The sequence below is a fragment of the Delphinapterus leucas genome, chromosome 4 (assembly GCF_059928025.1).
Source record: "Delphinapterus leucas isolate spDelLeu-1000000601 "Yukka" chromosome 4, BTC_Dleu_Yukka2, whole genome shotgun sequence".
In the NCBI taxonomy this organism is placed as follows: Eukaryota; Metazoa; Chordata; class Mammalia; order Artiodactyla; family Monodontidae; genus Delphinapterus; species Delphinapterus leucas.
This window is the reverse complement of record NC_143132.1, coordinates 84,119,055-84,139,327: the sequence shown is the minus strand read 5'-3', so window position 1 is coordinate 84,139,327 and position 20,273 is coordinate 84,119,055. Positions and strand designations below refer to the sequence as shown.

Genomic DNA, 20,273 nt, shown 5'->3' with positions numbered 1-20,273 from the left:
ACACTTTAGAATAAAATCCAAAGTCCCCCCCCCCTGTCTTACCCACAGGCTCTCTGTGCTCTGGCCTGGCTGCCCCTCAGACCTCATTGGCTGCTTTGCTTGCTCTCTTGGACACACTGGTTCCTGCTGGTCCTTGAGTGCCCCAGCAAGCTCACTCCTTAGAGCCTGGGCACCTGCAGTTCCTGCCGCCTGGAAAGAGCTTCCCCAGACCCAGATGTCCCCAAATGGGGACAGCTCTCTGCTCAAACCTCACCTCTTCAGAGAGGGCTTTCTTCTCAGAGGGCTTCCCTACTACCCCTTCCAGTCCTCTCCATCCTCATCCTGCTTTTTTTGCTCATAGAATTTAGCACTATTTAACTGTATATTATAATTTAATGCATCTGTTTATGTCCTCTCCCCACTTCTATAATGTAAGCTCCATGAGGGCAGGGACTATATGTTTAGATAATTAGGTATACCGAGTACATACTATAGGGCTTGGAACCTAGCAGGCACTAGCTACACTTTCGTAGAATGAATGCATGATTCCCAGAGTGTAAAATAAACCTCACCATTAACAGCAAATCTGTCCAAAAGTCACTCAACTCTATTGTTGCTGATTTGACACAATGTAGCCAACTTGCTGCATGAGCAGACAAGCAGACTGAAGCACACAGAGATGTACTAATAATAAGTTCCCTCAAAGTTACACTGCTGGCTGCTCTCTCAGTCTGTTTCTCAAAGGCAGCATCACGTATTAGCCAGGTGAAAACTGGGCTAACCAGAAACATAGCATCATCGCTGGTAGAACAGGCTTCTCCAACTACTTACCTGGATTTGAGATGGTCAAATAGGCTTCCACCTCACTGATATAATACGAGTTTTCATCCTGTAAAACAGCAGTGTGTCAACTTTTGGGTAATCTCTGTTTTTATGTTTATGATCCTAGTTTACAGACTGTTTAGGCAGGATTCCAGCTATTAAATCATTGATATGGGGGTTTGGGTTAGTTGGTATGGAGCCACAACTGTGTTTGAAATTTTCCAAAGAAGTAAATACATCATACAATAAATATACAATAAGTAATGGCTTGCCCCTGGCTGAAAATTTCTCTATTGCATACTTGTTGCCAGAGCCTGAAATTCAAATTCCACTGGTACTATTTGAGTCCCTTCAGCTGGGCCAAGTTTCCCCCTTTTATAATGCAAATACATCTGGAAGGTGGATGGGTTGGTGGGGGCATACATTAAGCCCTTATTAGTAATTAATATCTTAGGGTAGGGATTCAAGCTGAGACCACTCATCCTTAAGGCTACCGTGGGTGGATCTGATGGGGTCCATAACCCCCCCTGGGAAAAACAGTGTATGCAAAATTGTGTGTGGATTTTCCTGGATAGGGTATCAATTACTTTAAACAGATTAATGGGTTCATGTCTCCAAAATGGTTACATGGGGCCATGAAGGATTCTGGAAAGAAAAGGTTAACCCTGAGATTACTGGCTGTTCTCTAGAAGAAGACCCCAGGTTGTTGTGTTCAGAATTATAAAGCAGTGCTCCACGTTTTATCCAGGGACTGTACTTTTGAAAAAAAAAAAAAAAAAAAAACCTAAAAACCCTACAAAACAGCCCTATAACTTCCTGAGAGAATCAGGGTATGGAACATTAAAACGAATTGAATTGAGATATGAAAGTTAAGCTGGAAAAGGAGTTTTTATTTTTTAAAGTAGGTGATTTACAGTGTTACTGCTTTTAAACATTCATTAGAAAACTGTCTGCAAGTGAGTTGCCAAAAACACTAGTAGAGCAACCAAAATCAGAATCTGAAATTGAATTACTTTTAGTAGTCATTAAAGGATCTTAGCAATAATAATCTTGACCACATTCTAGTCTATTTATATATTGTTTGTAGATGAAATGATGATTGCTTACACAATAAGGGTTCCAGAAATACAAACTGTTCCAGTGAGGTGACTGCTATCGATGCACTGAACTCTAGATCCTACAGTTCATTGAAGCAGCTCCACACACTGGCTTCTCGCCTTGTGCCAGGCACTTCTTACCTTGTGTGGCAGGCACCTCTGTGCCTCACCTTATTTAATCCCCACAACCACTAGGAGAAGAAATGGAGGCTCAGTGACTTGCCCAAGGTCACAGTCCTAATAGTTGGCAGGTGAAGATATGACCCCAAGCCACCTGGCTAGCCTTTAACTTCTCTTATATCCACTCCAGACCAGGCATTGCTCTAGGTCCTGGGGGAAGAATAAGACCGAGATGCTTCATTCAAGGTGCTCAGTCTTGGGTCTCAAAGGCAAGTTGGATGATGTGGATGATGTGCTTGGACCATCCATTTGTTTTAGAGAAAAACAACTGTGACCCAGGCCCTTGGGTTGCTTTTACATACAGTTTATTCAGGTTATTATTATTATTTTTTTTTGGCACGCCTTGAGGCTTGTGGGATCTTAGTTCCCCGACCAGTAACCCAGGCCCTTAGAAGTGAAAGTGCAGAGTCCTAACCACAGGACCGCCAGGGAATTCCAGGATATTCTTTACTTGGGATCCCTTTTAGCATAAGAGAGACGTGTATGTCTGGGCCCACAGTCACTGTTATAAAATCCCTGCCCCATCCTAAGGGCAGAGAGAATCCATTGAAGGGTTTTAAGCAGGGCAGTGATATGAGGGCTTTGTTTTTGGAAGTTGCTTGGGCTGCAGCAAGAGATTGATTAAAGAGTAGCAGGAAAACAGTGATGGGGCCAGCTCTGAGCTCCATGGGATACCTCCTGAAGTCTTCCCTCTCCTGTGGCATCTCCTAGAACTATCCTCGCTGTAAGGAATGGGTGCTTTGTATGTCTTTAATCGTTTTACAGTTTACTAAGTGCATTTTTCTGCCTTCTTTGATCCTCACAACTCCCTTGAGGCAGAATAAATGTTCTCAGCCCATTTTACAGCTGAGAACAAAGAGCTCAGAGGAGGTAGGCCTCTACCTCTGATTCACTTTGTCTGTAGGTGAGACAAAGCAAGATCTTATCTATGGGATCTTGCTCTACACTTTCCTTGATGGGATATGTGGTTATAGAGAAAAAATTTGTCGTGCAAGAACTTTCTTTCACATTCCCTGGAATATATTTGCCTGTATATAATCATCTATAGGAAGCAAGACCAGCTACATAATTTGTGGACCTAGTTCAAAATAAAAATGCAAGATCAAAAATTATTAAGAATTCCAAGAGAGGAGGTAAAGCATTAAAGCAAGCATGGGCCCTCCCAGCTGCATGCCCTGACAGGAAGGGCTGTTCCTGCTCTACCAGAACTGGTGCTATAATTATAGGGCTAGTACCCAAGGTGAGGCCTTCCAAAGCAGATGGCAGTGATCAGACTCACTGCAAGTTTATCTGACAATGTAACAGGACTGAGTCCGGAGCCTGTACCCAGGTTTCCTTCTGTTTTGACTGAGTGAAAATTAGCCAGACGTTGACTGGGACTGAACTGCTATCTATCTTCATGGTGAAGGAAGAGCATTTGTTAGGTGAACTTTTGTAAACAAGAGCTCAGTGGAATGTTTAGTTTCCTTGAGATTCCAAGTTTTACATAATATATGCTGCTGATATCAAATGAGTCTTATTTAGACCATGGTACCCACTTTTTCTGTGGAGTTGTGTTAAAGAAAATAAAGTTGTCTTTTATTTAAACTAGAGCAAAGCATTTTTTTTAGACTCAGAAATTCCGAATTTGGCCTAATTTGAATGGTAACAGAGCTGAAGTTTATTCTATATGAGGGGTTGGCAAGTTTTTTGCTGTAAAGAGCCATATGGTAAATATTTTAGGCTTTGTGGATCTCTGTAGCAACCACTCAACTCCACCATTCTAGCACAAAAGCAGCCACAGATGACACATATGCAAATAAGTGTGACCATATTCCAAAAGAACTTCATTTATGGGCACTGACATTTGAATTTATATGATTTCCTATGTCACAGAATATTCTTTTTTTTTTCCAACCATTAAAAAATGTAAAAGCCATTCTTAGCTTATAGACTGTACATTTTTTTGGTGGCAGGCTGGATTTGGTCGGGGGTTGGGGGGCATAGCTTGTTGACTCCTGGGCTACACCATCCATAAAGAACAAAGTTGCTGAGCAAATCAGTTGGTTATGAAATGTTATAAAGAGAGTGGTTAACCTCCTATTTGGGAGAATAAAGTGTTGCTAAGAGTTTTTAAACACTATTTTAAAAATATGTCTCTGTTCCCATGTAACCTAGGTTAAGTTGTTGAATCTTGATGAACATTGCAAAAACTTAATTTTTTTTCTTATTCAGTAGCAGAATGGGGACAATAGTAACAGGACTTACCTCTTAGGTTGATGTGAGTATTAAATGAAGGAATCATGTAAAAAACGTATCACAAAGTCTTTACTCAAATTTTAACTAGTGTTGTTAACAACAGTAATAAAAAGATTTCCCCTTCCCAGTAAACCTCTCTCATTGAGATCAAATGATAATTTTTTTTTTTTTTGCGGTACGCGGGCCTCTCACTGCTGTGGCCTCTCCCGTTGCGGAGCACAGGCTCCGGACGCGCAGGCCCAGCGGCCATGGCTCACGGGTCCAGCTGCTCCACGGCATGTGGGATCCTCCCGGACCGGGGCACGAACCCGTGTCCCCTGCATTGGCAGGCAGACTCTCAACCACTGCGCCACCAGGGAAGCCCTCAGATGATAATTTTTAATCTATATCCTAGAGCTCAGATCCACCACAAACAGAAAGAAAGAGAGAGCAAGCCAGTGAGCTAAGCTTAGCTAGCCCTATGGATTAAAGAACCAGGCTGAAACCTTAGCTCTCAGGAATGGGAATGGGGTGGATACAGAGGAAGGCAGTGGTGGGGAGGTTGAGAGCTTCAAGCAGGTGTCAGATTTAACCCAAAGCCCAAGGGAAATTACATGCCACACATTCTGCAATTTATATTCTGCAATTTATAGTGCGTTCTCCTTTGAAACCCACGGGGTTATTCTCTGCCAGATGTTCTTCTCATTTGGGGTTGAGGTTGGAGAGTGACAAAAGGGGGCCAAGGACTCCTAATAGCTGAATATGGTACTTTAGCACTTATAGCATGTCCATGTGAAGGGACCATTTGCAGAAGTACCATCTCACTACTGAACCAATGGCTGCTGACAACGTGGCTCCTCACCGCCAGTGTCTAAAGAGAACTCTGCAATATCTCATCAAAAGGTCTTAATTCAAGGAACTTAAACACTCTCCTTAGCAAAGGACAGGGTCCAGAGCAAGCCAGCCAGTCAAGCCTGCCCAGGAATGCAGCTTGCCAAAGACTGTGAGGCCCAGGGTCCTCTCCTCAACTTCTGCAAAATGTATCGTGGGAGTTTCACAGTCACAGATGTTCAGGATGTGGACATCGATCAGGCCTTTTTTTATTCAATGTTGTCGACTTCATCAAGAAACCTCTGCTCTGGAAACAGACTCACAGACTTAGAGAATGAACTCTAAGTGTGTTGGGGGGTGGGAAGGATAGTTAGGGAGATTGGGATTAACATACACACACTACTATATTAAAAATGGATCACAGGGCTTCCCTGGTGGTGCAGTGGTTGAGAGTCCGCCTGCCAATGCAGGGGACACGGGTTCGTGCCCCGGTCCGGGAAGATCCCACATGCCGCGGAGCAGCTGGGCCCTTGAGCCATGGCCACTAAGCCTCTGCGTCCGGAGCCTGTGCTCGGCAACAAGAGAGGCCACAACAGTGAGAGGCCCGCATACCGCAAAAAAAAAAAAAAAAAAAAAAAGGATCACAAACAAGGACCTACTGTACAGCACAGGGAATTCTGCTCAATGTTATGTAACAACCTAGATGGGAAAAGAATTTGAAAAAGAATAGACACAGGTATATGTATAACTGAATCTCTTTGCTGTACACCTGAAACTAACACAACATTGCTAATCAACTATACTCCAATATAAAATAAAAAGTTAAAAAAGAAAGAAAGAAAGAAAAGAAACCTCAGCTCTGAATGTCACAAAAAGAGGCCAAAGAGGCTATTTCCTTAGAGCTGCTGGTCTACTTTTTGGCAACTTGCCCCAGAGTTCTCTGTGAAATTTAGATTCATTCGCTCCTTTATGGATTCATTTGTTAAAGGTATACTGTGTATTAAGTCAGGGCTGGGCACTAGAGAGAGGAACATGAATAAGTCAAGACTTGCCTTCAAGATGGCAAAATGTGTGGTAAGTGCATTTATGGAGGTCGGGGAATATATGGAGGGTCAGGAAACCAAGAGAAGAAAGTGTCCCAGTTTTACCTGGGATGGACATGGGGATCGGGGTGGGGAGACTCCACAGAGTGAAGATGAATTGATAATTCATCTCAAAGGATGAATGAGGGGTGGGAGGGGCATTCCAGGCAGAGGGAACCCCACAAGGGAAAACAGGGCAGGAAATGGTGCCGCACACTTGGCAAGTTCTAAACAGCGCACTCTGAGTGTGTTAACATTTGAACACTGATAACAGTCCTCAGGAGTCTATAAGCTAAGAGGGCTCCGAATGCCCCTGAAAGGCTCTGGAGAAACACCAGGTGGGTGGGCACTATTCGACTTCCAGACCTCACCGACTCCAACTCACTGCCTTGCCCTGGTGCTCCTCTCTCCTGGTGACTGATTTCTCCCAGGTCCCAGAGCCGGTGCTGGAGGCTTGCACTGCCCTTCCAACCAGGTGGATGAGAAAGGGATAGTGTTGAACAGAAACATAAACTCTACACAGTTACTGAAAGATGTTTTTAAAACAAAATATCCTTTAAAACAAGGAAGTTGTGGGGAGTAGGGGGAAAGGAGATATATTTATCTTGCAGCTGAAGGGTCTGAACAGCTTTCAGCACTGTCACCTTAATCAAATGAGACATTGACATGGAAGCGATTTTGGTTCTTTAAAAAATGAAACTGAGAGAAACGAGACAGGAAACCCACCTCTCCAGACGCGGTGCTCAGCACTTTCACATACACCAGCCCAGTTCACCCTCACAGTGGCCCAACAAAATAGGTCCTGGTTGGTCCCATCTTATAGTGGAGGAAACTAAGGCTCACTAAGCTAGTGACTTGTCCATGGTCACACAGTAATAATATGGATAAGTGAAGTCTTGACTGACAACAACAAGTGACAGTTTAGGAGGCAAGTTCTTCTTTACGTTTCTGCCATTGGCAGTATTTCAATATTAAAAATGACAAATTATTGTACATGATTTGAAACCTAAAACTATAGCCTATATTTCTTTTATTTCTCCTGTTATGTCTAGCTCAGTGTTGGCGACAAAGTAGGTGCTCAGTAAATTCTTATCGGTAAATTGGCTGACAAATCAGTCTTGCTAATCAGCATCCATTTATCATTCTACAACTTGGTTCTCTTTATAACATCTATTATGTTATAACTAACATGTATTCCTATTTTCTAAGGCTCTCTCTTTTCTCTAGAGCACTGGTTCTCAACCGAGGGTGCTTTTGCCCCTCAGGGGACATTTAGCAATGTCTGGAGACATTTTGGGTTGTCACAGCTGAGGTTGGGTGTTGCTACTGGCATCTAGTAGGCAGGAGCCAGGGATGCTGCTCAACATCCCACAAGGCTCAGGACAGCCCCTGCCCCAAAGACTTATCTGTTTAAACCCAAGTGTTAATACTGTTGCTGTTGAGAAGCACTGGTGTAGAAGGTAGCAACATGTGAAAAGTGGTTGACTGGATTGTTGAGCCCACTTCTCTTGTGGAAGGATCTAGACAGCTTTCCTGCCTAAGTGTATTTCACATAGTTCCCCCGTTAGGGCAGAAGGCACAGTGCTGGGATCCACAGGCCAAAGCGGGCCTACAGCTGTGTTTCGTTTTGTTTGACCAATGGAGTGTTCAAATGTCTAAAAAATGTGTTGCCAACACTAAAAAGTCATGTGCTTTCAGAAGAAGATTGGGATTTCTACCTTCTCTTGAACAGTAAGTGTTGACAAACACTGGTCTCTTATTACTACCTGATAGAGGTGATGTGTAAATATTTAATGGGCACAGTAGGGCAGTGGCCATGCAGGACACCCCACCGTCCAGAATGAACACCTACCATAAAGGACAGTGACAGTCCCCAGGGCTAGGTGCCAGCCCCACCACCAACCCCGCCAGCTGGAGCTGAGGAGTGGCTGGTAGGGAGACGGGTACTCCCAACCCCTCCCTCTTGTCCCGTCACTACTGAGGCTGCCGCTTGTCACCTCACACTTACTCTAACATTTTTCATATGCAGATTTAATGGGGAAATAAAGTCTTCCTCAAAGGTGTCAAAATAAAAAATAAGAGCTGCCCGTTTCAAGGAAAAAGACATTTTTACTTTTTCACTACTTCACTCATTAAGTTCTATGCTTAGCCCCTGTAATCTTTGGATTTGTGGCCACTGCTCTGGCTTAAACAACTTCTCTTTTAAAATGCATAAGTTCCCCAGAAGGGCTAAGGCTGGTGGGAACTTTTACTTTCTATGAGCCTTTTTGCTTTCTCTTGGGGCATAGCTAAGGGTGCCTGCTCCGGGTTTTGGTGCTGGCAGTGGAATGAATAAGGTGAGTTTGGTTGGTGAGACTCAGGCAAAGCAGCTGTTGCAATACCTGGGGCCGTGGACTGAGAGCGGCTCACCTTGCTCCTTCCCGAAGGTGTTGGGGGCAGGGAGCCCTGCTGGTCCTTCCTGCTCTACTGGACACTCATTTCCTGTCCACCCTCTGGAGGCATAGAGGATTTCCAGAACGGCTGGGATTCGGCACTTGGGTGGAGCTTGGTCAAACAGAGCCCAGCCTGAAGGCATCGTTCCAGGAGACAGAGGAAAGGAGCAAAGAAAGACATCGAAAGGTGCCAAGACACTCCTGCCTGCGGCCCGGCAGCAGTGGCCACTGTGTGCCCCACACAGACACTGGAGGTTCCTGACGCCTTTCTGTAGGCAATTATTCACAGGGGCAGTGGGCTGGGTGGGATCAAGCCCTAGACTAAAGCATAAATGCTTATGCCTATTCTCTGCCATTTTGCCAAAGTGACTTTCAAAAAATCCCTGACACCTTTTTAGATCAACTTCAGTTGTGCAGGAACAGAGCGTTTATTCTGCCCTGAATGTTCTGGTGAAGGACTATGCTTGTTTCCATTTGGTACTGAAAGGAAACCACCAACTTCTCAGGGGCATTTCTACCTTAAGGAGAAAAGTATCATGAGAAGAACAAAGGCTATGAGACCAGGAAACTCAGTTCAGTGCTCTGTGACGACCTAGATGGGATGGGATGGGGGTGTGGGGTGGGAGGGAGGTCCAAGAGGAAGGGGATACAGGTATACATACAGCTGATTCACTTCACTGTACAGCAGAAACTAACACAACATTGTAAAGCAATTATACTCCAGTTAAAAAAAAAAAAAGCTTATGAGACCAAGTCAATAACATTAACAATAATAATAACTCCATGCAATAAACACCATTGCATGTATCACGCACTGTGCTAGATGGTTTACATATACCATTTCTAATTCTCCCAAGGGTCCCACTAAGTAGCTATAACTAGTTCCTTTTTGTAGATGAGGAAACATGCCCCAACTAGTCCAAGGTCACGCAGCTAGTAAGTATTATGGCTGTGAGTCAATCTTGGTTTGTCTGATCCCAAAGTCTGTGCTCATTGCTCTCCAAGATCTGCTAACCAAGACCCTCTAACTTCAGGGGTCACTTTAGACAGGTAAGAAGAAGGCCCACACCGAGTCCCAGCTGCAAGGGTCCTCTTGGCTTATTTGAAAGACACTTTGGACCAAGCAGGGGCAAGCCTCCTTTGAGAGGGGGTTGACCATCACTGTGTTCCCAAGACATTTGTCCTTTTCAGTCACTGTAATCACAGCTACAGTGGCTATTGAGCATCCACTTTCCATGTATTGAACAAAGCTCTTTACGGGAGTGATCTTTCATTCTTTTCCCCATTTTTCAAATGATAAACAAACAAATAAACAAACCTCAAACAGATTAAGTTGCCTGCCTGATGTCAAAAGGAGAACAGAGTCAAATTTGTAGCCAAGACTCTGATCTCATGACCATGCTTTTCCACTCTACTCAGTTGTCTACCCCACTCCAGGATATGGCCTGGAAAACCCAGCCCCTGGTTAGTCCCTGAATTTTGCCTTCTGTGGTTGGAAAGAACCTATTGTGACATTTGACTTTGGTCTCAGAGTAATCCTGTTTCTTTTTGCCCACTGGGTATTTCTATGGGTCTGTTCATCGGTACAGCTTCCTCCTTGGGGTGGTTTGCAAATGGCACTTCGGCCAGGTTCCCCAAGGCCACATCTCTCTCAAGAGGCATCAAAGCCCTTCTTGGGCCGCACAGAGGAGGCTGAAGAGGGAAGAAAGCAAACAGAAGATGTCGACACTTGCCTCCTCTCCGTCTCCATGACCCTTATTCTTATCAGAGAAATCTCGAAAGGCTCTGAGGTCTGTTTCCCCTGGAACTTAAAGTGTGGGACTGCACCACCGGGCCCCAGGGTGAGGGACAGGGAAAGCGATGCTAGAGCAGGTTAGTGTAAGGAGTTCAGCCTCACCTTGGTAAATGTCAGATTCACAAATCCACCCTGGAAATTCAAGAGAAGGTTGGATTTTCGGAAGCCACAGTTCCCAGAGGATTGGGTTGCATTGGGGTCGATGTTGAAGTATTTCTGAGGTGAAAAAACCTAAACCAAATAAAATAGATTGGCTCAACGGAATGTCAAAGAAAACTCTAGCTGGGAGACCAGAAGCACAGGCTGGTAATTGAGCCTGAAACTCCAGGCTAGTGGGTGTTCACTGGAGAATTTCAAAGTCCCTGGAAGACACCTCTCATTTCCAAACTGTTATGTTTAAAAGACTTTTTTTAAAGAAGGAGTGCTCTCACAGAGAGGAGTTCCTTGATAGATAATTCATGGCAGGTATATTCTTGAAAAACCGTGTAGAATTTAATTTTTGTTCAAGCAAACATGTTGGGCGCTACAGGAAAGGTTCTGCTATCTAATGTACTTCTGTTTCAAATAAAAACCAAGTGTGGAAGTTTTACTAGAAATCATAAAAACTGTGCAAAAAAAGGAAGAATTTTTATAGTGATTCTTTCAGTAAATCAAATAATCTAAGCCCCACTCCCACCCTCTCCAATCTTCTCATTAACCTGGATTTTTCATATTAATGTCACAGCTGGCTGGAACCACAAAGACCATCTAATGCAAGCCTCTCATTTCACAGGAAACTTGCTGAGGCTTGGAAGTCATCCAGAGGAGCAGGGCCAGGCTGGGGTCAATGCTGGCCACATCCAACACTCTGCCCATGGTGGCTAAAAGTGGAGGGTGTGCATATTTAAAATTTTGGTGTGTGCCTTTCTTCATTCATACAGTCGCTATCAGTGTCTATTTTTGTATGTGTTCTAAAACAGATCCACCTCGTAACAGAGCACCTTGGAGAAAGAGGAGCCCGCAGATACCTATTTCATTCCAAGATACAGGATGCAGGGGAACGTCCATTTTCAGCAAGGCACTCCCCACTCAAACTTTTTGAAGCAGTGCTATGGTCCTGTGCCGGACTTACCGACTCCGTGTCTTGAACCGTCAGCTCTATCCCCATCTCTGCTTTGATACAGAGCTTGCTTCCGTTCAGAACTTGATAAATTCCAGTCTTGGCTGACGATGGCTGGGGTGCGAGGGTGGGCCTGGGAGCTATGGTGGCAGGCGAGGCTCTGTGGGTTGTGTTGGTGGGCCCTGGGGTGTGGGTGGGTTGAGTAGGCTTCTGACTGGTTGTGCTGTTGTGTGGTGTGGTGGACAATGTTGCTGGAAGGGTGGTCTGGTTACTGAGTTGGGTGGTTTTCCCAGTTGTGTGGCTGACAGTCGACGGCCTGGCTCCAGTTGTGTGGGCTGGCGGGGTGACGGTGGATGGTGGTGGACTGGGACCTGTGCTGGGGCTGATTGTAGCCTCAGTGACTGGAGCAGCCGTGTGTGACTTGTTGGGTGTGGCCAGGGTTGTGACTAGGGTGTGGGCTGTCGGGCTGGTGGAGGGGGTGCTGTCTGCAGTTACCAGGGAAGCTGTTGCTGGAATTTTTATGGTTGTGTGTGTGGTTAGGGTCTCAGAGGTGGATGCTGTGACAGCTATCTGAGAGGTGACATGCCCATCTGTTGACCTTGCTGCTAAAGTTTTCTGAGGCACACGGTTCGTTGGCTGCAGGAGAGAAGGTTTTGCTGTGGTCTGTACTGTTGCAGGTGGAGAATAGCCTGTGATTTCTGGAAACGCTTTTGCTCTCACATGACTGCCATAATGCAAAATCACTGCAAATTAGGAAACAAAAATGTTAATACACCAACCAATGGCTCACATGAGTGAAGCCCTCCCCCACTCCACTTTAAGGTTTCTTCATTAAAAATTAACATGTGTTTTTCAGATTTGGGGGAAATTTACAAGGAAATAACAGTGAAGTGAAGGTCACTCAAAATTCTACCACAAGGCCACAATTTTAACGTTTTGGTTGCACCCATGTTTTTACAGGGTTGTGAGCATACTGGAGATATTCTTCCCATTTCTCTGTGTGGGGTGTGGTACTATCACCCCAGCGAGCATGCTCAGCTAGATATCTAAGTGCCAATGCCTCTTCACTTTCTATCTTCAAATGTGAATCCAGACAGTTCCTGGATAGAGTGTGCTCCTGGGTAGGGTGCTGCTGTGATGACCTGATAGAGCTGGGGCAGCATGAATAACAGTAATAAAGATTTACACAGACTTGTATAGTTTTCAGAGAATCATATAATCCCAGGTTTGAAAGGGACCTTAAAGATTATCTAGTACAAACCCTAATCTGATGTGTGAATTGTACTGTTGGATATTTGCCATGTGTTCTGCCAATCTATGCATAATTACCTCCAATGACAAGAGATTCAGTTCCCTTCCATTTTTTATTTCACCATCAGTTTTCTTTTCTTTTCTTTTCTTTTAATAAATTTATTTATTTATGGCTGCGTTGGGTCTTCGTTGCTGTGTGCGGGCTTTCTCTAGTTGTGGCGAGCGGGGACTACTCTTCCTTGCGGTGCGTGGGCTTCTCATTGTGGTGGCTTCTCTTGTTGTGGAGCACGGGCTCTAGGCGCTTGGGCTTCAGCGGTTGTGGTGTATGGGCTCAGTACTTGTGGCTCACGGGCTCTAGAGCGCAGGCTCAGTAGTTGTGGCGCATAGGCTTAGTTGCTCTGTGGCATGTGGGATCTTCCTGGACCAGGGCTCGAACCCGTGTCCCCTGCACTGGCAAGCGGATTCTTAACCACTGAGCCACCAGGGAAGTCCCGCCATCAGTTTTCAAAATGTACCCCAGTTTCTGTCATTCCCTTACTTAACCTTTAGAGTAGTGCAGACTTTTCCAACTAAGGAATTAAATTAATCCATAAGTGCTCTGATATATCTGGTGTGCCATCCTTCATGGTTTGGCTGAAATGTCAGCTCCTCAAAGAGTCTTCCCCATCCTTCCCACATGAAACAGTTCCCCATCCCCACAATTCTCCATCGCAGTATTATATTCATTGCCTTCACTGCATTAATCACAGCTTGTAATTATATAAGGGGATGGTATTCAAATATTTAACAATAAGCCTGTCCAGACAGTGTGTACCAGCAGAATATCAGCCCTGATTATATGTTTATTTATTAATTGTGCCTCTCTCCCACTAGATGAAAAGCAACCTCAAGGTGGGAACTATGGGTAATTTTTTTCACCACCAGTGCCTGTGCATAGAAGGTATTCAGTGGATACGGAATGAATGAATAAATAACTGAATGTGTAAATGGTGGTTACAGCATTGTAGACCTCCTAGGGTTATTAACAGGCTCAAACAAGGTGGTTTGAGTGAAAGCTTTCCTGGACTATTAAGCATGCCTAGAGTGTGTATTATCGTCACAGGTCCTCTCCTGGGTCATCCCTTCAGGGCCGAAGGCCTCTGAATCTTTTTCAACCAGAATAGTTCTAGCCTTGTCTCCTTCCAAGCACAGAGCAAGCCAGAAATTAGACAACTGCAGGTGATGTCCCTTGGGAGCTTACGATCAGGTACACTGAGAGATGGCACTGTCTCTTCAATGCTATGGTTTCACTATGTTTACGCATTGTATTTTCACTCATTGGAGCTGTTACTGCCCGGTGCTGAGCAGTGACTTGGTAAAACACGGGGAAAAGGGAAAGAAGATCACTCTATGCTGGTGTTTATAAAGTCCTGAATTTCATATCTAATTAAAGTCATCCATAAACACCTTTACTATCTCTCCCTTTCATCCAATACATTTCTAGGTGGGTACTTTCCCCATAGCAATAAAAATTCCAAGTTACTGAACACTTACTACATGGCAGGCCTCAGGTCGAGGGTCTTATTTCACCAGCTCTTCTCAAAAACCCTCTGACGGGTACTAATCTTTATCTGTCTTTCAGATGAGGAAACTCAGGTTTAGAAAATTCTATTAACTTGACCATAATCACACAACTAGTAAATTTTGAAGCTGAGACTCAAGCCCCTGTCTGAACCAAAGCCTGCCCTTGGATCTGGGCATGGGTGGAGGTGGTGCGTGTCACTGGGAAGAATGGTAAGAGAAGAGACAAAAGCAGAGGAGAGAAGAGTAGGGTGCCCCTCCAGTGACCCCAGTTCACTAAACCCTCATAACGGTGGTCCTCAGAGAGTCTTTCAAAGGCCCATATGCTAAAACAGTGATTATTTTCCAGAAGAAAAGGCTAACTTTAAGCCCAGTAGTAGCACTTATAAATTATTTCTGCACAGCTGGTTTGCAAAATGGGAAAGACAAAAGTATCAGTTCAAAATGCCTTTGATAACCTTTAAAGAAGACATTATTAATGACATTAAGTTACTTGAGACTATTACTAAAGAGTCTTTTCTTGTATCTAAAATGTTTACTTCGACAATTGAAATGTATGATATTTGAGAGTTGCAGATTTTATGGGCTATAGATTTACTTCACAAATCTTTGTAAAATCATACGTGGTGCCTTTATGCCCATACTGTAGAGCTTGGAGCAAGATTTTTCCTTTCAAGATTGTTATGAAGGTTGACAGTTGTTGAAGATTTATTTGCATAATTCATTTGGGCTGAACCTGAGTTGCTGTTCCCTGGGTCAAGAACCCAACGGGAACCCAGTTAGGGTCATAGTATTACTATGAAGAAATAGAATTCACTCCCAGATGTGGTATCTAGGAATATCTTGTAGTAAAAAGCAAAGATTGCTGCAGAGAACTCTGGGAGACTGGGAACCACCTGACTTTTGCTCTCCTGGAAGATTAGGTCCTTGATAAAATCCCACTGTGTACAGCTTATGCTTATGAACCAAAGCAAATCTTCTCAACTGAGTAGAATTTCCTCAACTGAGTAGCACACCCTTTCAAAGGGGGAGCCTTCCTCATAATGCAATTAGAACTCCTCTCTCAGCAGTGATGAATGAACTCAAGTAAGGGAAAAAAGCACATAGGCCATTCATGAACGCACAGCACCCCAAACAGGACAAGAAGACTCATGGTACACTGTCAAGTGTGCTTGGTATATAGGAAGTCTTTGTGAGGTGCCTGGAGGTGATGGTGTCTCCATATGGTATGTGACCTTGAGGCGGACAGGAGCCTGGGCTGGTAGGTGGCAGGAACAAAAGTGACTGAAAGTAACAGAGTGTGTTACAATTAAACAAGTCTGGGAAATATTGTTCTAATATTCTTCTCTTTCTCCACTCTGGTCCCTCCCCTCCTCTCCTCATCTCCCTGTAGGAGTGTGGGGTATAAAAGATGGGCAGGCAGTTAGATGGAAATTTGACAGAGGTAGCTATGCTGTGCATTGAAATACATCCCAGAAAGTTCATATGTTTGTTAGGGACTCAATGGAAATAATGCTCTGAAAAATACTCTGTTTTACAAAATCTATGCTTATGACCACACATATATGACCAATCTCGGTCAAAATTGGGTCACAGTTTTCAGTGGGATCTTTGGCCTAGAGGTTTAGTCAAGTTCACTGGTCTGTCTGAAAACCACAAAGTGGGCAGTGGGCAGAAGCAAGGGCAGGGCACAGCTCAGACTCTCTCAGTTCTCCTTCTACTCAGAAGAACACAGCCTGAAGTCCACAGACTGATTTGCGAAGCTCCCACTCCCAGAACCTCAGCGTCTCCTCTCCAGGATTCAAGAGACTCAGCAAATGAGCACCCCAGAGCCTTAACCCCTTGTTTGTATTCCTCTAGATGGTGAACTGCAGGAAGGGGCGTGAGAAAGTTTTGGTTTCCCTACAACTCGCAGGAGGAGTGAGAGATAATCCATCGGCCAGGCCCTGGGAAAGCCAGTGACCACACAAGGACTGCTTCTTTAGGTATTTCCCAGACAGTCGGGCCTTCCCAGAGAGCCTTAGTTTGGTTTCCCCGCCACACCCAATTCAGCAGATACAGAGGCGCCTCCTCTGAGCCAAGCTCCAGGCCAGGCACTGGGGTTAGGTCTTTGTTCTCAGGGGGGCAAAGCCTTGTGAGGCACACACAGAAATGGACTATACTCCTCAGTGTGACAAGTGTTATTATTATTATTTTAATAAATTTATTTGTTTATTTATTTTTGGCTGCATTGGGTCTTTGTTACTGTGTGCAGGTTTTCTCTAGTTGAGGCGAGCGGGGGCCACTCTTTGTTGTGGTGTATGGGCTTCTCATTGTGGTGGTTTCTCTTGTTGTGGAGCACGGGCTCTAGGCACGGGCTTCAGTAGTTGTGGCACATGGGCTCAGTAGTTGTGGTTTGCGGGCTCAGTAGTTGTGGCACACGGGCTTACTTGCTCCGCGGCATGTGGGATCTTCCCGGACCAGGGCTTGAACCCGGAACCCCTGCATTGGCAGGTGGATTCTCAACCACTGCGCCACCAGGGGAGCCCAGGTGTTATTATTGAAGCAGGCCCTGAGTGCTATGGGGTGAGGCGGGGAATCCATCACAAGGAGAAATTCTTCAGGCAGACAGGAAAGTAGATGGCATCCCACAGGCAGGAGAAAGAGTATGTGTAAAGGCATGGGGCTTCAGAGCCTGGAATGTCTCTGCAGAACAGCAGAGTCAGCATCATGGGAGCTTGGGAGGGTGTGAGGAGGGGTCAGGAGGAGGGCCAGCAGGGAGCCGACCTGGCAGGTCTCAGAGGCTACCTTTTGCAGAGCTCTAAGGAGCACAGCTGGGGAGTAGATGGAGTGCTGTGGCCATGTCCAGGGGCAGGGAGTCGAGCTTAACTCCTGAGCACTTTCTCTGGCACCTCCCCGGGCAGCAGAGGTAGCCCTAGCTGGATGCGGCAGGAAGACCGTTTCTGGATGTGTGGGGCAGCAGGGGTGGGCCCTTGACAAGATTCTGTTCACAGTTTCACAGTTTAATCTTAGGCCTTTTAGCAGAGAGATGTAAATCCTGCCTCTGTCAGTTTTCTGTGGGACTTGAGGCTCAAAGAAAACCCTTGAGCAGAAGGGGCTCTAACCCTGTGTCAGAGACTGCTGGCTGACTACACCAAAATCCAGTCTCTCCGTTTTCCTTAGTAACTGAGCCATGAGTTTAAGCCAAGCACTTGCTGCATGGAATAAAGCCCCCCATCTCTAAGCCTCCTTTCCAGATGGGTAGGAATGTGACTGAGTTCAAGTCAAAGCAATACAAGTGGTAGGGTTATGTGGGCCTCTGGGAAGGTTGCTTGAAGGGAGCTCAGTCACCTAGGGGGCCTCTCTATTGCCTTCCTGTTTCCTCCTTTAATCAGGCTGCAATGTGTATGTGACGGCTGGAGCTCCAGCAGACATCTAGAACCATGAGGAGACCTTGCAGGTAGAAGTCACACATTGGATGGTGGGTCCACAAGAATGAGTCCCCACACAGACCTGGTCTGAATTCCTCTGGACTTGTTTTCACTTGAGACAGAAACAGACACTTATCTTGTTTAATTCACTATTTGGCGCTTGTCTCTTATGTGCAGCTGAACCTAAACTTAACTGATACAAACTTAAATCTCCTCATTTTATGGGGTTCGAATTTGAGATCAGGGAAGCAAAGTGGCTGGATAAAGATTACATAGTTAGCTTACCTAAAAGCTATGTCTCTCCAAGCAAAATGTCGAATGGTTTTTGCTCACATGCAATTCAACAAGTATTTCTTGAACATATGCATGCAGAAGTATAGTGCAGAAGTGCAGAGCATGGACCCCGAAGGTGAACTTCCTGGGTGCAAATCTCAGGGCTGCCATTTGTTAGCTGAGCGCCCACGTTCACCTCTAAGAATGCACAGCTCAGAGACGAAAGGGCAACGTGGGCATTTCCTTTCCACCTGCCTGTGCATTTATCACACGTTCATTGCCCTCCTGAATCCACCAGTCGTCTGCCAGCCATTGAATTGGCGCCCACAGACAGGTCACTGAGGGTTACTGCTACATTGAGATCTTCTGCTTTTTTATTGGCTTGCTCTGCTAAACATAATGATTACTTTTCATTTTGCCTCCAAAAGAATGTGAAACTCTAATTCCAACTTTCACGACAATTCGTGTTACACTCAAGTGCAGCTGTGTCTCCCATTTGAGCGTGTTAGTGAGGCCATGTGGACAGAGCTAGTTCCCTCACATGTTCAAGTCAGTGGTAGTGGAAGGAATTGTGAATCAACCAGCAAACTTGATAAAGCACATAAGAGGACTCAACGTCCTAGGGAGAAAATGTTCTTGGTGAAAGTAGGGGGCACAGACATAAAAGAATCATTAAAATCTCAGCTTCCCAGACAGTCTCTTTGATCTGACCTATACTGGTAATGCAACAAGAAATCTTTGATGCCCTGGCTTACATCTTTCTGAGACGGCAGTTTGTCAGACCACATCTCGTTCACCTTCACAACTCACTGTTACATAATATACACATAGCGCTCCATTTAAGAAAAGCAGAAAAAGCAAGGCATGACGTGATTTCCCCAGGCTCTTGGCAAGAGCCCCATTTCTAAGCCCTGGCTCAGTTCTCCATCTCTTAAATCAAAGAGATTTGTGCAAACTCTCCCTAATCCGGTGCCTACAGACCATTTGGGAACCAGGGGCAGTGTCACTGTCTTCCAGGGTTGACACCTTCTCTGCCTGACTCATGGAAAACAAGTCCAAACTGTGAAAGCCTCTGGAAAAAAAAAAAAATGAAGGTGTGCTCCACACGTAAGGTAATAATGAGGCATTCCCAAGTCAAATACCCACAGTAGCTGAAGCCACTACAGCTATCTCCAATCTGTCCTGTCCCACCTTGGTCACTGGCACTAGAATGCATTTACATTTAATAGGACCGGATGTGGAAGGGTCACCATGGAAAGTCATGTGTGTCACTCACCGGCCAGGGACACGAAGAGCACCACCACTGCAGACAGCTGCCAGGACATGACTGGGGAGCCAGGGAGTATCGCTGCCTCGCCAAGGGACTGCTAGGCTCAGCGCTCAGCAAGGCTGGGTCTTCCAAATGGTGCAAGGCTAATTCCAGGGCAGGCTCTGGCAACAAAGTAGACACCTCCTTCTGCCCCTTATTACTTGTGGCAGAGAAAACAAAGTCACTTGCGTTATGAGAACTGAAAGGCCCTCCCAAGTGGTGTGCTGAGAGGGGAGGGAAACCACAAGTGGCTCTTGTGTGAAGGCAGGCACTTTCATCTCTGCCTTTAGTGTTTGTGAGCGACGGGATGGGGGATGGGGCATGTCCCCCAGCCAAGGTGAAGGGCATCTGAGATCATTTTGCACAAGAGGTGGTGGATCTGTGGCAGTGCCTGCTTCCTTCTCTCATAAGTTGGGTCTCCATTTTTCTCTAAGATCTTGAGTACATTTCTGTAAACCCAGAGACCCTTCTCAGCCAGGAGAAAACCAGTCCCTCAGTCCTGAGGGTGAGCATGAGTCAAAACTCCATGGGTAGAGTGCTGTCTGTCTCTGTGTGTTTTCACAAGAAGTCTGAGGCAGCCCTGTTTTCTGCTCAAGGCAGCCTCACCTGGGAACTTCACCTTGTGGGAGGGGTCAGTGTGACCTCAGGAATCAGGGACATCTGGGTTTGAATCTGGCCCTGCCAACTCACCGGCTGTATGACCTTGGGTAACCTCTCTGAGCCTCGGTTTCTTCTGTTGTATAACAGGGATAACAATGACTACTCCCAGGTGGTTTTCCTGGAACACAAATAATATTGAATGTCTTCAAAAGGCAACCTTTTCATGTCTTATCTCCTTCCTCTATTAATTAGACAAAACAATGGTGGTCTCTCTCCCAGAGCTGTGAGTCCCCGTGAGGAACACACATATAGGCAGTTTATCAGGATACCCTCCTG

At 45.4% G+C, this 20,273-nt stretch overlaps 1 protein-coding gene across 3 annotated transcripts in view; it reads right to left on the bottom strand.

Moving 5' to 3' along the window:
• Positions 1–19,500, bottom strand: part of LAMP3 (lysosome associated membrane protein 3) — a 34,766-nt gene extending 15,266 nt beyond the window's left edge. For 2 of the 3 annotated variants that reach the window (XM_022571273.2, XM_022571266.2), the window contains exons 1-4: positions 19,305–19,498; positions 11,547–12,277; positions 10,538–10,666; positions 811–868 (exon numbers count right to left, since the gene is read on the bottom strand). In XM_022571273.2, the coding sequence (XP_022426981.1) occupies positions 811–868; positions 10,538–10,666; positions 11,547–12,277; positions 19,305–19,353 (967 nt within the window). In that variant the 5' untranslated portion in view covers positions 19,354–19,498. The other variant, XM_089910792.1, reaches the window with a different exon arrangement.
• Between the last annotated feature and the right edge of the window lie 773 nt (positions 19,501–20,273).